Consider the following 17,213-nt stretch of genomic DNA (forward strand, 5'->3'; position numbering starts at 1 on the left):
GCCGGGACAGCCCCCGGCCGGCTCCGCGGGCCGGCCAGGGCCGCCGTGCGCGCTGCACTGGCAGCAACGGCCGGCCCAAGGCCAGGCGGCCGGGCGGCCGGCGGCTGGGGGCAGGAAGCGGCACCGACGCCGGCGCTGTGGCGCATCATGGCCCGCCGCGAGAGCCGCCGACCGCTGCAGCGGGCTGCCGCCGCTCCCAGCAGCACCGCGGAAGAGGCGGCAGCCGCGCCCTCTGGCTACGTGCACCGCTCTAACTGTCCTGAGTCCCGCGGCGGTGCGCCGGCTGTCGGGGACTGGAGTGTGGGGGCGCTGCTGTAGCACGCGGGACTGGGCTGCACCGCTCCGCTCCCACGCCGATGGTGTATGCGCGCTGGTCCGCTGTCGTCTCGTGTGGCGGTCTGTCTGGTATTGAGAGCAAGTCCTGCAACGCATCGACTGCCACGCTGTCGCCGACTTCCGTCCGTGCGGCACAGCCAGCAATGGGCGAAACTGCTCCTTATGGCGGTCATTTCATGCCCAGGCACGATTTAACTTCAGTGGAACATTTAACTGCATCAGAAGACTCGTCGATTTTTTCAGCTTTTCGCAGTGAAGTCATAGATACCGTGGTACACTTGGCCTACGGTTTCTACCTCATCATCAAAAGTGACATCATGCATACTTAACTGACAGCAGTCTTGTTCTTCAACTAGTTAATGAACTTCCTCGAGCCCACAGCACTCGGCAAAATCAGCTCACATATCTTTCAATCGCAATCATGGCATTTTCGTGTTGGCATTGCAGTCACGCGGAGCCTGACTGCTATCGCTGATCACCGGCAGAACAGGCCGCGACACTCAGGCTGGGGGGCCGACTCCGTGGCCAGCTGGTCCCAGACCACATGGTGACGAGTGTCTTGAAAACGCACCCCATAAATCGAACAGGGGCGCGGGCCACCAAGCTGGATTGCGGGTCTACTTGAGCACGTAGCTGCCTGAAGCATTCACTTGAGAAATATGCCTCGTTCCCGAGTGTCTGGAGCTGCGTGCTTTGCAGTGAACAACAGTCTCTGGCCCGGGCCGCCGGGCGCCGTCTTGTTGCCGTGCTGTGAAGCCGAACCGGCTGCTGGGCGGCGTGTGGCGTCACACAGTGCTAATGCGAGAAACACGTTTGTGGCAAGAGCAGATGTGGGGGCACCGCTCACTGGCCGTGCTGACGGCCGCAGCGAGCGCGGAGCGCCGGTCGGCTGAAGGCTCCGATGAGAGGGCCAGAGCCTGGAGTGCCAAGCACCGCACTGTTCTGATACCCGGGCCACGGTAGGGGCCGAGCCAGCCCCTCGGATGCTCAGACCGGACCAGCCCTCTGGCGGGGCCAGCTGCTGCCCGGGCTGTCGGGCCAGCGGCAGCGTGTCCAACTTAGCAGCGCGGCGGAGTCGATCGCAGACCCGAGCGCGCAGTCGTGCAGGCCGCAGCGAGCGCAGACCCGTCCGCGGCCGGCGTGGCCGTTGGCTCGTCCCAGGCGGCCACTGGTGCCGGGGCAGCAGCCGCCGCCAGCCGCCGGCCACCGACAGACGTACAAACACGTCCGTCAGGACGGCAGCTGCCGTGCCGTGCCGTGCCGTGCCGTGCCGTGCCGTGTGCCGGGTCGGTTGGCAAAAGGGCGACGTCTGGGTGGCGGAGCACCGCGGAGGGGGGGGGGAGGAGGCACGGGCGTGGGCGGACCGGACGGTTTCAGTCCACTTATTTCCTGCCACGGACACGTGCACTAGCCAACACTGCACCATCGGCGGCTGACGTCATTGTTTTGTACGGCCAATCGACGGTCATATGTCGAGATGAAGCTGATAGGTCGGCAAGGGACGTCAGCAGCTGGCAGAACGCACTGGCGCCGTGGACTGCGCCAAGTCCACCCTGCTTGCCCAGTGTCAGCCATGGAGACCATTCACTCCCGTTTGAAAAAGGGGAGTAACTAATTCTGGACTTTCTTGCCGCGGACAGCGAAGGTTTTAGCATTGCGTGATTAGAGCCGAACACGACCACCTTGAGCTCGTTCAAACCACCTCGTTCAAGCTGCGAAAAGCCGGCCGAAGTATCCTGGAACTGCTTCATTATTGACCCATTTAGAATGTCTCATACAAAGCGAGCACAAACATTACATATGCCACCTGATCTGCGTTATGCAGCGAAAATCCATTTGTAGCCGTTGGCGCATCTAAGGGGTACATAAGGGTCCCTGCGGAGTGGCAAACGGACGCTTTGCTCGTATTTGAAGTTTTTATCGAACTTTTGACCAGTATCGACGCCTTTATTGCAGGACTAACACAGAAGGGGGTCATTGAAGAGAAGTAAAGTGGTGCCCCGACGACCAGGTGAAGGGCCGTTCTGAAGCCCACGTAGGCCATTCTGAAGCCCACGTACAAGCCCACGAGCCCCAAGCACGGGTAGAACGGCCCGTCCTTTAGCCCATATACAGCAGCATTCTGGTTGTTAGCTATGCACCTCTGACCCAGACACTGACAGTGGGTTAGTGACAGTGATGCAACCCAACTCGTAGGCAGGGGGATTCCCCAGAGCCCAAGGTGCGCTGATGATGCGCTGATGCGCTGATGGTGCGCTGATGATGCACTGATGATGCACTGATGACGTGCCGATGATGCGCTGATGATGCGCTGATGCGCTCCGATGCGCCGATGATTGCTGATGCGCTGATACGCTGATGATGCACTGATGATGCGCTGATGATGCATTGATGATGCACTGATGATGTGCCGATAATGCGCTGATGATGCGCTGATGCGCTGCGATGTGCTGATAATGCGCCGATGATTGCTGATGCGCTGATGATGCGCTGATGACGTGCGGATGCGCTGTGTTCAGAGCCAAGTTTAGACGAGCGCCCCAAAGGTTAGGCAGATGGAGCCTTAGCCCAAAGTAGAGGGCCGCCTTAACACGAGCCCGGGTGGCCGGCTAGATACCCTTCGCTCTGGTGGGGTGGGGAGGGGGTCAATTTGACCACCCCTGAGATCTCGGGAACTAAGAGAGCTAGAGACACAAAATTTACAGGGTGTGTTGACCTGTACGTGAACTCACTTAGGCCAAAGTTTCAGGTTCCTAGGTCATGACCTTTGGGTCCGAAAAGGTCAAGCAAAGTCAAGTTCTAGGTTGGTTTCCAAAGTGCCCCCAGAACGTAGATAACCATTTTAAAGCAAAACGTCACATTCTCATTTAAGGTCAGTAACATTGTTTGACCTTTTTAAGGTCAAGGCGACCAGAATCATACAAGATTGCCTTGAGTTTTGCATTTGACTAAGCGACAAAGATTACGCTAGGCAGCACGATCCTAAAACAAAATGTTGACCTAGGTCATTTTAGGTCAATGACCTATTCTGACCTCTAAGAAGTTCATGGAAGATGTATAATGCGGTTCCTGCTATCAATAAACTCGAAATAAGCACCATAAACTACCCCATACAGCAAACCCTAGGGTAATAAAACAGGTTGGTTTTGACCTTGGTGTGACATTCATACCTGACCTTAGGTCAATGTAATTTGCTCATTCAACTGTTGTGTTGCCTAAGAAAGCATCTCAGATATGTATGGCTTCGTTTAACACGCCGTTGTTGGATCAGATTGAAGGTTCCCTATAAACTGCCTTCGCTGAAACCATGACCTGACTTTGACCTGCCATAGGTCAGTGATCTTACAAGGTGCATCTAAATTTGTGATGCCAAACAATTCGCTATTTAATTGTCTACAGTATGCAAAATTTGGCACAGTTACGCGGCGCCGTCCGGAAATAATTATGGAAAACCTTGGGGGGGGGGGGGTCAATTTGACCTCCCCACGCGAGCACGTGTTAAGTCCAAGCTGGGGAGCGCTGAAGTCACTGTACAGCAGCGTCAAAAACCGAGGAAGTCGAAAGAACTCAAGCCCACGCAAAGCTGTCACCCAAGCCTAAGAAGAGGGCCTCACCCGAAATTGTGGCAGAGGAGCAGTCACAAAAAAACATGATAAGAGTTGTCAATACACGTAAGTGGAGGGCACCCTGCACCGATGTACTGAACCGCCTGTGAACCCACATACGTGCATGCTCATAAATCTAGCGTGTCCCCCCCCCCCCCCCCAGTCCAGGCGTAGGAATGTTCCGAACAGATAATCTAGGGAGATTCTAAGCAGGGTTAAACACAGGGCACACGGGCGCACACAAATGTGGCTGTACAAATCAGACCCGCCGAAGGGCGCTCGCGATACAAGGCTAGGGCGCAGACAGGAGCGCCCGAAAAGAATATCCAGTGCGCTGCGTTCATGTACGCCGAGCACAACGGCGGTGAAAAGACGTTGCGAATATGGCGCCCCATTTTCAAAAAGAAATGCTGATGTGCTCTTATTACTTGGATAGCACATCCTTTCGCGTTCAGCTAATGCACGCATGCTCAATGTCTTTTTCTGATTTCGCCAAGCATTGGCACAGCAGATCTATCAGTGTCTAACAGTTTCTATCGACCCACGAGATCGGCTCTTTAATGTTGAAGGCTGCCTCATTACTGAGGCAAGCTACATGCCACCTCACATCTGAGGAACGTTAGAGGCTAGTTCACGGCGAAACGCTCGCTAGCCCTCGGCCTAGCAATGTCATGCGCATCTTTCGAATTGAAGATCGTTATGCGTGCCACACGATCAAAAAATGTTGCGCAATAGCTGACAACGACAAAATGTTACACACCGCCCCACGACTGGCAAACACTACGCGCTTTCTCACAAGCCCAGCTGGGGAATGTTACGCGCTGCTTCACGACTGCCAAATGTTGCGCACTTGCTCACGAGCCCAGCTGGGGAACAATACGCGCTAGCTCACGACTGGCAAATATTGCGTGCTCGCTTACCAGCGCGGCTGGGGAATGTTACGCGCCTACCTCACAGCTGGCAACTATGGCGCGTTCCCTCACGAGTCCCACTGGAGAACATCATGCTCTGCCTCACGACTGGCAAATATCGCGCGTCACATCACGGACGGCATCGCCTTGCCTGCCGCTGCACTCGAATGGTCTAGAGTGGCATCGCCCGGACCGACCGCAGCGTCGGGCCGGCCAGACCCGAGCGATGGCATGCGGCCGGGCGGGGGGGGGGGGGGGGGGCGCCACCGCCCGGCCCGCAGACAAAGCACACGTTTGGTGAGCGCGGCTCGGTTCGGTCGTGGTCAGCCGTGCAGCTAAATGAGCCGCATCGCCGTGCAGGGCCGGTGCCTGCCGGGAGCCGCGGCGGCTCGTGCGCCAGGGATGTCACGGGCGCTTGGTCAGCGCCGGTTGTGCCGCTACCGTGCCACGCGCCGCCCTGGCCGGCCGCGCCGCTGCTGTGGGACGGCGGCGCCCAGAGCGCGGCTAGCCGCAATGGCGCCGGTCGCGGCCGCGCTGCCGAAGGCCGCAGTCGGGGAAGCTCGGTCTGGACTGCAGTGAGAACGGGGCTGACGTTGTGGGCCATTTGCGAGGCTGCTGCCTGTGCTGGGGAGTTGGGCGAGCTGGCACAGCGCATCGGCCACTGCAGGACGGCCGCGTGGCACGCCACACAGAGAGACACCGGCACAGTGTTCAGGACCTGGGGAACAGCGGCAGGGGGTCAAAATGTCCGCGACCAAATGCGAGTCGGAAGAAGATTAGAGGCCCCTTTAGAAGAACACCAGCGGCGGCGGACTCCACCGGAGCGCCCGGGATGTGTCCAGCGACTGTCTTCAGAATCCATCAGCTCCTGCCGTTTCGGAGCCTGCTGTTGAAGGCGGCGGTCTGGGGAAGTCCGCCCAGAGGGATGCCAGCGGCAGTGGAAGGGGTGACGGCGGGCACCACGCGCCGGCCCTTCCAGGAAGGCGTGACAAGTCGGCCGGGCCGGCGGACGGCTGTCAGAGTGCTGGTGCCCGGCTGTCGCTGGCCTAGGCGCCATGACATCGATCTGGGAGACGATTCAGCAACAGTGGCGCCAGCGGCCGCCGGTCGATTCGTCCAAATGAGTCACGGCAGGACGCACTGCAGCCACGGCCCCCGCGCCTCTTTGTCCATCATGCCAACATATAGTTGTCACGTGCCATGCATTTTGCAGGCTTTGCTTGGCTTGGGGATTCCTTTTCGCCCGAAATATAATGTTAGCATTTGCTCTCGACCTCGTAACATTTACCTACGATGAACTATGCATATTTGCAATGCGCGGATAACAAAACACACTAAGAATAGCTTCGACAACACTACTTAGCCATGGAGTCATGCGCAGCGCGTCGTTGATTTTAAGCTTGCCAAGAATCTAACATACAATACACAAGCGCATTACAAAGCCCTACTTAATCATCTGCATCCATCAACAGCAGAGCCGCTGTGGTATTGATGCACAACAAATCATAACAATATTAATATCGATGTTTCATCGTGATATTCAAATTTAGCATCGCAACGTAATATCGCTTTGATGTCATAGTTGCTACCGTTGTAGCAGTACAGTTCCTAACGTCACCATATCCGCGCAAAAGCATTGCTCATGATAAAGGCTATCACAGGAGCACAAGTTCTGAAAGACGCACTGTGCCAATAAGCTCTGTGTATTTTAAGCATGGTGGGTTCACTCAAACACTGATACTTTAACCGTATCTAAACCTATTTTGTTCTCTTCATTTCTTAGGGTATACTTAATCACGAGGTATTTTTAATCTGTAAGGAACGAGCCAATGTATTTAACAGATTGGCCACAGCGTTTGAACAGGATTGACAATGCAGAAAATGCAGAATTTCGGGATCATTTTCGTTTTAAATAATTCGTACAACAGGCAGTAAAAAGCTACGCCAAAAACCCTTTTCTGACATGGCTGCACGTCACCCCATCACAGCTGATAAATCAAGTCCCATAGAACAAACAAATAAAAACGCACACAGACATTCTCTCGAAATTTATCATCTAGCTGAGATTTTGCGGCTACCCAAAAAAGCGAATAGGATTTATAGGCAATGCAATTTATGCCTGCAATGCGTTTATTGGCAAACAAGCGGTCAGCGAGCAATCGGACGGCGCTCCACTGTTGCGCAGCCTCGGTGCGAAGTGCCTGACGGCAACCAGTTTATCCGCCGGTCCTATACTAAGCCCGCGATAAGATTGCCGTCGACTTTCGTCATTTTCCCGTCCGGCCTACCAGGCTCCGTGCGCCGATCACGTGGCCGGCCTCTGTAGGAGTGCTTGAGCTCACCAAGTCCGGTCGCACCGACCGCCAAGCCCACACCGGAAGCGCCCACTTCCGGTGCTGTTTCCTGCCGGACTCGGACTGACCGCCGTCTGCCTATCACTGCGCATCCTGGCGAGGTGGCCATTTCAGCGGGCGGGCGGAGCCGCAGCCGAAGCTGGAGCCGGCCCGGTGACGCCGGACCGCAGCTCCCCTGAGCGGCGCCGCGCGAGCTGGCCCTCGCAACCGCCGCCACACCTAAAGTTATCGACAGCCTGATAGCGTATCGCGTCATGGCGGCAGCACGCGCGGCCAAAGGCTGAGGAGGGCGCACGCCAGCGCCGCGGCCGCCGCAAGAGCAGCAGCACGCTCGGCTATCGAGTGCAGACTCTCACCATCTGCACCAGGGCGCGGCCGACGATAGAGGTGCAACTTATTGCAGACATTCTCCCGTAAACCTGATTCGAACAAATCTGGATCCGGACGGTGAAAAGGCTCTCTCTCTCTCTCTCTCTCTCTCTCTCTCTCTCTCTCTCTTCTCCTCTCTCTCTCTCTCTCTCTTCTCTCTCTCCTTTCTCTCTCTCTCTCTCTTTGCGCCGAAACCGATCCGCCAGGCTTTGACAGAATGCTGACCCAATGGAATACGGGTACCACTGCCTAACTTCCACTCACGGCAGCGCTCTGATCCATATGGTTATGACCAAAGACAAGGCGCAGAAGCGGCCAAAACTCAAATGTTTGGGCTTTACTGGATTTGCAAAACCTAACCTAACCTATTTAAAACCAAAACCAAAACCTATTTAAAATCAACATATTCCGTTGGATCCATGAAAAAGAAAGCTGAAACGCTGTTTCAGTGGGTGCAATCCATCAAACGCATTACCAAAAAAAAACTCAACATTCGACACAAACGTCAGTCCATCGGATATTAGACAGAGCACCGAGGAGTCGATGAAGGCTGGAGCCGCGAACAAGCCGGTGGCTTGGACGAGATCGGGGGTCAGTGGTCAAATGTCAGCCAGTGTTCATACATTCCTGGAATCAATCATAATCTAACAAGCATTCGCCCGACTTATTTTGACAAAACTGATGCTCAGCAAAACGTTGGAGGTCGAACTAATGTCAACATACAACCGCGTGCCAAGTGCAGTATGATGGAATGTTCGGCAACGGTGGTGTATGGCAAATCCGCTCTGAAAGTAGTGTTGTGTGACCTATCCAAGGCCCGTAAGGCCGCTATCCATCGGCCTCTGCCTAGGCTGCTTCAGAATGCATTTTCGGTGGAAGGAAAATGACATAATACCACTTAGCTGGCATAGGCAACACAAATTGGTAGAAAATTGTGAATCCCGTGATGAAGAAGCAAGACAATATGTAGCTGCTGTGTTTTGCATGCATTGCTCATAAGGTGTCTCGGACACATACGTGGCCAGTTATGCGGCAAAGTGCGGCGAAATGGGGCTTCAAAAAAAACTTTTTACCTCGTCGGTGTAGAAAACGAATAACTTTCATGCACAGTAAACTTCAGTGACGTCGACAGCCATCGTGCCACGGGCGTCATTTAAAAGCCGGGCGGAACCATGCGGAGATAGCTATAGATGACTTAATTTCACTTTTCTAGCCCCTGAAAGCCCCGTACATTTTACTCTCAAACTAGGAAATGGCGCGCGGGCCTAGACCGGTCCCCAGGGGTCAGGCTGGAGGGTAGAGAAGTTGTGTCTCTTCGATGGCCGGTACTGCCAAAGCACCACGGCTCAGGCAGTAACATCGGACTCACGAGCGCGTCCGGAAACGAATTAAAGATAGCGTTTGATGTGACGTATACGATAGCGTTGCTGTGTTGCGGCTGTGACTTAGCTCACAGTTCCCGCATGCTTTACCAACGCACTTAACACCAGCCATTACAAAGACCGCGGGGAGAACAAAAGGCTGGTCCAAGAGCCGAAGGAAAGGGTGCCGTCCCGTTGGACGCCTCTGGCTGCCCCCCCCCCCCTCCCCCCTCTGGTGTGGCCCGGTCGGGGCGAGCGCGCACTGGGGAGGGGGCGCTCGAGGAGTGGAGCGCGCCAGAGGCACGGACGACCACACCCCCAGACCGCCGGGGCGGGCGCGCGGGGCATGATCAAACAGAAGAGACACGCATTAACCAGACGCGTGTGAGCGCCATCCAGGCTGGACGCAGCTCATACGCGAAGCCTTTGCCATGTTTACGATACAGGCCATTGTATGTTTCCCATTCACAGCGTATCGCTTCTACATGCCTTAGGGAGAAGAGCATCTCTCCAGAGGTATCCAGGGCAATGCTACACGGTGTTGCGTACCTTGAGCCACTAGTTCACCAAAAGCCACCCACCCTCCTGCCTAAGCCGTGATTTGCGCTGGGTGGCGCCCTTTCAGACACGGTTCTGGCCGTCACGCACCGCCGCGCTGGTCTAAGGCCCGCATGATCCGCCGTGTTGCATAAACGAGTCTCTGATCCGACGCAAGGCCAGGCAGGCTCGCGCCGCGGCCGCCGCGTGCTGCTGAGCTCACTCGAATCCGAGCCGCCTCCCCGGCTCCCATGTATCGCCCAGTGCTGACCGCCAACGGCCGATAGAGGCCCCCAGGCGACCCCTGTCGGCGTCCCTGCAGCCCCTGACGCCGTGCTGACGACACGCCGCGAGTCGGCGCGTCTGGAGTCGCGCGCCGCCGCGTGAGTCACACCCGACCGAGTCGCGCGCAGCTCATGACATCATGGCGCCGATAGGCGGCGGGCGGGGGCGCTGCGCGGCGGCCCGAGTCACGCGGCCCCCCGCCCGCGCCTGGGTCCGGTTCTACGCTCGGGGACCGAGGGCCGGCGCAGACCGCAGCCAGAGGCGCGGACGGGCAGCGCGCTGTGACTCAGCCGACATTCCACGCTGAGCCCAGTTGTTTCCACCGCAGTCTTGGGAGCGGTCCTTCGACGGTTCCGCGCCATAAGTGTGGCTGTTTGAAACGTGCAGTCTTCGGAAGTACACAATGGTGCACTTCCGAAAGCTGGCACTTGCAAACGCGATGGTATGCATGCCATTTATCCAGTGAGGGATTCCTTCCCACAAAACCTCTTTGCGTTCACTGCGGCGTTATTCGCGACAATAATCGCAGGAATTCCAGGGTTTACTGCTGCATTGTTCGATATTCTTGCTGGGCCTGCGGTGAGGGACCTGTGTGAGTGTGGGGTAGCCGGGTGAGGGACCTGTGTGAGTGTGTGGTAGCCGGGTGAGGGACCTGTGTGGGTGTTGGATAGCCGGGTGCCGTCGGCAGCTCGCTTCCACCGGCGGTGGTCGGCCGGGCGAGCGGGCTCGGCGGCCGATCGGGCGAGCACGGGGCCCAGCGCGCTGTGACTCACGCGGCGACGGGGCGGCCGGCTCGCTGCTGTGTGTAACGGCAGCCGCCGGCCTCCGAGCGGGATCACACATCGGGCGGACCCGCCCCGGCCGCCGGCGCCGGCGAGCCCAGACACTGCCGCTGCTCACATGCACGGCTCCGGCCGGACGGATAGCGCGGGCCGGAACCGCGCTGTCGCAGCGAGCGCTTCAAAGCGTCGTCGGACGGGCGGCCCGACAAAAGCCGGATCCACGGACGCCGTCGCAGGGCGGCAGCGGCTTGCCCGTCCCCAGCCCTGGCATGACGGACGCCGAGGCTATGCGGTCAGCGGGGAAGTCCTGACACTCGAAGCCGGCCACCAGACGGCTCCGATCGGTCGCTTGACTATCTGAGCCGGGCGGCACCGTCCGCCGATGTCAGGCGCGCCGTCCGCCGGTGTCAGGCGCGCCGTCCACCGGTGTCACGCGCGCCAGCCGACCCAGGGGGCCAGCAGGTCACCAGCGGCCACCGACCGGTCAGCTGGGTCCGTGGAGTGCGCCCGGTGCACACATGGAAGGGCGCGAGTATGTTGCAATATGGACAGACAAGCCCGGGAGGGCCACGTGTATTTGCTGAAGTGCGATGATTGTCGCAGACCTAGCGTTCTACGACGCTAAAACTATCAAATGCAATGTTACTCTTATACAAAACTACTCCGTTCCCAGACAGTCGCGGATGCCGATGCCGATGCCGATGCCGATGCCGATGCGAAGCTTCAGCTGTCTGCCCCGGAGTCTCCACGGGCTGTAGCATCAGCGGGACCGTATATGCTGAATCCCAGCATGCTAATTCTCACAGTCATTGCCGTGGTCGTCCTCGAGGACCTGTCGAATGTCCGCGCACCGTTTGATGCGGCAGATGTGGGAGTCGAACGAGCAGCGAGCCTCTCAGCGAGCGGTTTCCACATGTGTGCGCCTTCCTGAGGCCGTTCAGCGTCGGCGCGCGTGCAGGGGCGCCGAGAATACGCCTCGACAATCGCGGCGCCGCTCATGCAATGCTGCGCGGATCTGCACTGCTACCGCGCCATCGTGGGCAAGCGAAGTCCATATTTGCTCACGACACCGAACGTACCGTGGCCGGGGAATCTGAGCGGCGGGCGTTGTTAAAAGGTGTAATTTCGCTGTGAGCGATATGCACGCTGTCGTATTATGACGTATCACCCAGTCATTACCGACATGCACCGTCACCGTAGTATTTGACAGCTGCTGGACCCCCCAGTCTCCATACGGCTGCTCAGTGGTCGTGCAAAGCAAAATCGCCGGGTTGCGCAGTTTTGCCGGCGCTGCGAGGCGCAGGGGTGTGACTGCCAGCACTTAGTCAGTCGCTCGCCCCTCATAGCCAACAAGGTTATGGACACATGCCGAACTGGCACTTACCAGCGAGCCAAGCGTGGCAGGCCAGCTGGATTTCCAAGTTTCTCAATGCTCATCAGATGCCTCAGTAAAGGTGATTAAATCGCAACGTACCGAGAAAATACTGTTGGCGGCACTCAACGCAGCGAACGTTGGCTTACGTCATAATCTTCCCAAAGCTTGGCGGAGCGAAGGTCCAGCTATCAAGCACAACGAAGAATCATCTATTCAAACAGCACATACCTCGACTGCTTGTCATTCTAGCGTGTAACGTTCGTTAGCTTTTTGCCCGTGTATTTTTTTTTGTAGAAGAAGGTATGCACGGTACACGAGACCGCCAGTTGAAAGCCGAAACATGGTACAAGCGACACTCGGGAAATTAAGACTCTAATGGTCCGTCAACAATGAAATCATCCGCCATCCATCCGTCCAGGCGATGTTTCACATCGAAGGAACTTCATAGCTCCAGAGAAAAGCAAACGCACGCTTTTGATAGGGACAGGAAACCCAATTTAAGAGGAACACGCTCAGATTTCAACCGGCAAATTATTGAATTTGATAATCATAGCAGCAAACCCAGCTATGCGGCCTCATCCACTAATAATCAGCGCCTGACGTTTCCCACAAAGCGAGTGACAGGTGAACAGAAGCCCAGTGAAACGGTCCGATGAAATGGCTTTACATGTCAGAACACGAGGCCATACAAAGTGACGCAGGGCCTCGACGTTCCCAACCCTGGATCGATATGAAGTGTGGCTGACCAGCAGACGTCCTCTCCATGACCTTGCCAGCCGTCTGCAGAGGCTGGCGGGATGTTCAGCTGCCGGGCGGCTGACAAGCAACGACATGCAGACGGAGCTCTGCTGAGGACAGCGGGGGGGGGGGGGGGCGACTGAGGACCACACAACACCCCAGGAACGGGGCCCTGATGAGGACAGCGGGGGAGGGGCGACTGAGTATCACAGCACACCCCAGGAACGGAGCCCTGCGGAGGAAGCCGGAGGACATTTGAGGACCGAGCATCAGAGACCGCCGGAGGACCCGCAGACCCTGGCCGGGGCAGAGTGAGATGCTCCAGCGTTCGGCGCCGGACTTCTGAGAGGGACACGACGGGTCCGCGGGTGGTGTGTGTTACCGCGGAAGGCCTCCTGAGGTAGGGCGGGTCCTGTCGCCAGACGACTGGTAGTACTGATGCAACCACCGGCTGCGGGGGCGACCGAGCCCCAGCGACCAGCACACATCACGGCTGGAGCAGGGCGAGAGGCGAAGGGGGCCCATACGAGCGTTGACAGGTCGTGGAAGGCTGGACGCGACGACTCGTGCCACCAACAGCAGAAACCCTCTCACGCAGTGCGGAATGCGCACACGGACTGTCCCTCCCGCCGCCTCCTCGTCTTTACACACAGGCGTTATATCAACATCAGGCTGAAGTGTCGCGACCGAGCGCCAGTAGGCGGGCAAGAGGAACAGGACTGTGTCAACGCGATGTCAGTGGCGAGCTGAGGACCGGCGCGCGTTCAACCCACAGTGTCTGGAGACGACACTTCAACGATGCGGCGAGCCTCGGAGAGTCACCAGAGAATGAGAGAGGACGATCTCCCGTATCAGAAGCGAGAGTAGGGAATTATATTGTAGAGGACGGGATCAATCATCACAATCTGCCATCAAGTTGACGCGGAGATTATGGAAGAATACTCCACAACGCCCGGCTTGGAGGATCGCGAAGTGCGCTGTCGTCTGACTGTGATGCTACTCGAGCCCTCCCCACGGCTGATATAGTTCACATCTCCGTTGCGCCTACCCCGACACCGATTGCCGGTCTTTGCGCGTCTGTCTCATTCACCCAGCCATTCATCTCATCGCTCCCACACGCCACCCACGCGCAGGAGGACGGCGTGTGGGACGCGGCGCAGCAGCTCCGCTCCCGCACGACGCGCAGGCACGCAGCGACACTGGCAGGCGCCGCAGGTCGGCAGCGGCTGCGCAGAGCCGCGCATGAGTGACGGGTAACTTACCCTGACAAAGTACAAGCGTGCATCTGGGCAGGGGGATTCCCAGACCTAAAGCATGCATCACGAGCGTAGACTACCGGCGCCCTCTTGCCGTTATCAAATCCGGCATCTTAACCGTTCAAATTTCAACAAGTGACAGCATCAAACAATATGGGTGCGCCAACCACAATGAAGTAGTGATGATCATCAAGAACGAATCCAGTCACCGATTTGAACCCCGCCGTACAACGGACGTGCAGAGCTTAAAGCCTCTGCCTCTCCCCCGCCCTCGCCCTCGCCCTCGCCCTCGCTCTCGCTCCCACTCTCGCTCTCGCTCTCGCCCCCGCCCTCGCCCTCGTCTTCCCTCCTCCTCCAGCCCTGATAGCACACAAAACAAGACACATCATCCTACACGGGCACGTATCACACACAGTGCACACACCAAAGCGCTCGCCCGTCATGCGCCCCGCCCACGCCCACACACCTATTCCGCCTGCGACCGCAGGGGCGCTGGCGGCCAGACAGACGGGCGGACGGACAGGGGCCCGGATCGGCGGCCAGGCAGACTGACAGACGGCACTCAGGCAGACGGACAGGCGGTACTCAGACAGACGGACAGGCAGTCGCTGAGGCAGACGACAGACAAACGGACAGACAATTAAACAGACGGAGACGGGCGGAGAACCGGCCACCTACCTTGATCGAGTCGAAGCAGGCGGTCACCTTGCCGTTCTGCACCTCCACGTGCGGCGGTGGGTGCGCGAACTTGCACTCCGCGTCGCTCCGGCTGCACTTGTTGCGCTGGAACTCGCGGCATGCCTCCAGCTGCAGCCAGCGCGAGTCCTTCATGTTCAGCGCGTTCACCATGTGGTAGCCGGGAGCAGACATTGCGGCCGGGGTCGTTCTCCGGTCGGAGCGGCGCCGAGCACGTCTGCCGGCGCTCGACTGGCACAGGCGACGCGGCCGAGGTCGGAGTCGGCCGCACGCGTCCGGCAGTGCGCTGACCACAGCCGGCGGTGCCTGGGAGTCTCGTGCGGGTCGGGCGGCGGGGCGGCGCGAACCTCCTGCAGCGGGCGCGCCAGGTCCGACTGCGACCGCGCCCGAGCGGCGGCGGCGCGCGCGCGCTCATAGGCCGGGCGGCGGCGCGGCCGGCCGCCATTGGTCGCCGCTGCAGCCGGCACGGCCGCCACTGGCCGGCCTCGCCAAGGTCAGAGCGTTGCAACGGTCGCGGGAGCTGGCGTCCCGGTGGCCTGCTCGGCCGCGTGCGGCGGCCCACGCGCTCAGGGTGCCCGCTCGCCGCCGGCGGCGGCGGCCGGGTCGCGTCGCGCACACCCCGGCGGCCCGAGCGAGCAGCACCGCGGCCTGCGACACACCAGCTGGCCAGCCGGCGCTGAGTCACGCCGCGCACGGCCCGATAATGGGCCTGGTTTGATAACGTCGAGCTCGTTGCCGGTTAAATGGCTTGTCGGCCGAAGCCGACTGGCGCCCCGGGCGGAGCAGGCTTGGTCCTCCCCAGCCGGCCGTGAGCGTCGCTCAAGTCGCTGCCACCCACCGTCTGGGTTGTCAATTCAGCAGTTTGTCTGATTCGTATCAATAGGATCTGGGCGACACAAAAAGTGCGAGCTCCGATGCAGGCTGCACTAGTAACAATGACGAGGCAAAAGTACGCTCGCGATGAATGGGACAAAAAGGGCGTGACCAGGATTGCATCCCGGAAGGAACCAACACGGGTCAAGGGGAGCCATTCCGACCAGGGGGTCTTTCTGATCCCAACTTGCATCCCTGGATTTTGATTCGATAGCTTATTAGGCTTGAGATCCTATTTTGATGGCTCGGGAACCGTTCTTAATTTTGTGTAGACCCTACCTGCGCCTTGAACTATTAAAAGTCATTGAACCTTTCGCCACAGAAGGACTCCACCACCTCCAATCGCGGGCTTTTGTCCTAAAAAGCCCCTCCCTTGGCTAAGCTACTGGAATCAAATCACACATGACAGGAGAAAACCCACAGTTCGACAGCTCTGTTCTGCGTAAATCGTTAAGTCTTCGTGTTGTGATGTTCTCCTCAACTGTTTTTTTCCTTTATTTTCCTCTGTTCTTAAAGTCCGCGTGCATTGCACTGGAGCGTTATCGCGAGTGGGCGCAAACCCCAGCAGCGACCGACGGAGAAAGCCGAGGAAGGTCGGTGAGGCTTAACTGCTGGAGCGAACAGCTCTCTGCGGCGAAATGGTACCGATTCGGCTTATAGCAGCGAGTGTTCGTTCGGCCATGCTATGCCGCACCTTCCAGTCATTGCACGGGTGCAATCAGCTTCGTCCCAAAAAACGTTTGCCGACTGGTTTGACTGATGCCCGGCAGAGGTGTCACCCGCAGGATGTGCCCCCGCCGCCAGTCTCCTGGCTGGTTCGTCTGATGCCCGGCAGAGGTGTCACCCTCTGGATGTGCCACCCCCGCCAGTCTCCTGGCTGCGCCCGTGCCAGGTGTCGTCCGTGGCATGCACCGGTACCTTCATGCGTACAACTCATGACATTATCCTGCTGGCATGGGCGTCATGTGGAGGTCGGTTGGGCTGAGATTGCAGCAATCACACCGTAATTGAGGCGGGCGAAGGTCACTCACACACGGCCACTAACAGTTGCAAGCTGGACCGGGTTCAGCGCCAGTGCCGCGTCCAACAACGGGGCGGGCGCGGTACATGCAGCAGTGCGATCACGATGGACAGGTGTCTCGGACAAGGACACCGGGGCGTGGGCGTAATCGCGAGGGGCCAGGGTCCAGGGAGGCACTAGGGTCCATTGTTCCTGCTGCCGTCCTGTGCATGGGCTGGTCAGCCCTGACGTTACTGACCCCCACACTCCTATCCCAGTGATGGCTGCGCCCCTGCTCGCGCGAAACTTGATTGGAACAGGGTTAGTTCTGGTGCGGCCAGCTGATTTTCGGCTACACTGGCAGGGTTGGCCGGCTAAGCAGCATCACAATCAGCTGATGGCTGATGACTAGTGCAGAGCACCAATTATTTTAGAGTTTATCCAGGTGTATTTAATCGAATCAAACAAAGCAATCAAAATCGAATCCTTAGATACATAGGAGAATGCTCATTTCCTTTCTTTGGAAAATTTGTTAAGGTCTGCCAGTCCCTAGCGAATTCCAAATGTTTCGTCATACAATGCGGTGGCCAGACGGTGATATGGGCATCATGCCCAAGCCCATAGAATGAGCAGCTCCTGAAATTGACCAAACGAAAAAATATCAATGATCACTTAACTCAAGCGTACCAATAGTTGCTTGATCTCTTTTCTTTAGCATTCCCCACGTTCTGGGAC

The 17,213-nt window shown here is 58.0% G+C and overlaps 1 protein-coding gene across 1 annotated transcript in view; it reads right to left on the reverse strand.

Annotated features, from left to right (window-relative positions):
- Nucleotides 1-14,963, reverse strand: part of LOC119109349 (protein muscleblind) — a gene marked incomplete at its 3' end in the record, with an annotated part of 26,166 nt that extends 11,203 nt beyond the window's left edge. Inside the window, exon 1 of the mRNA XM_037232962.1 lies at nucleotides 14,588-14,963. Within this exon, the coding sequence (XP_037088857.1) occupies nucleotides 14,588-14,779 (192 nt within the window). The remainder of the gene's footprint in view (nucleotides 1-14,587) is intronic.
- Between the last annotated feature and the right edge of the window lie 2,250 nt (nucleotides 14,964-17,213).

The sequence above is a fragment of the Pollicipes pollicipes genome, unplaced genomic scaffold (assembly GCF_011947565.3).
Source record: "Pollicipes pollicipes isolate AB1234 unplaced genomic scaffold, Ppol_2.1 Scaffold_7231;HRSCAF=8579_pilon_pilon_pilon, whole genome shotgun sequence".
NCBI lineage: Eukaryota > Metazoa > Arthropoda > Thecostraca > Pollicipedomorpha > Pollicipedidae > Pollicipes > Pollicipes pollicipes.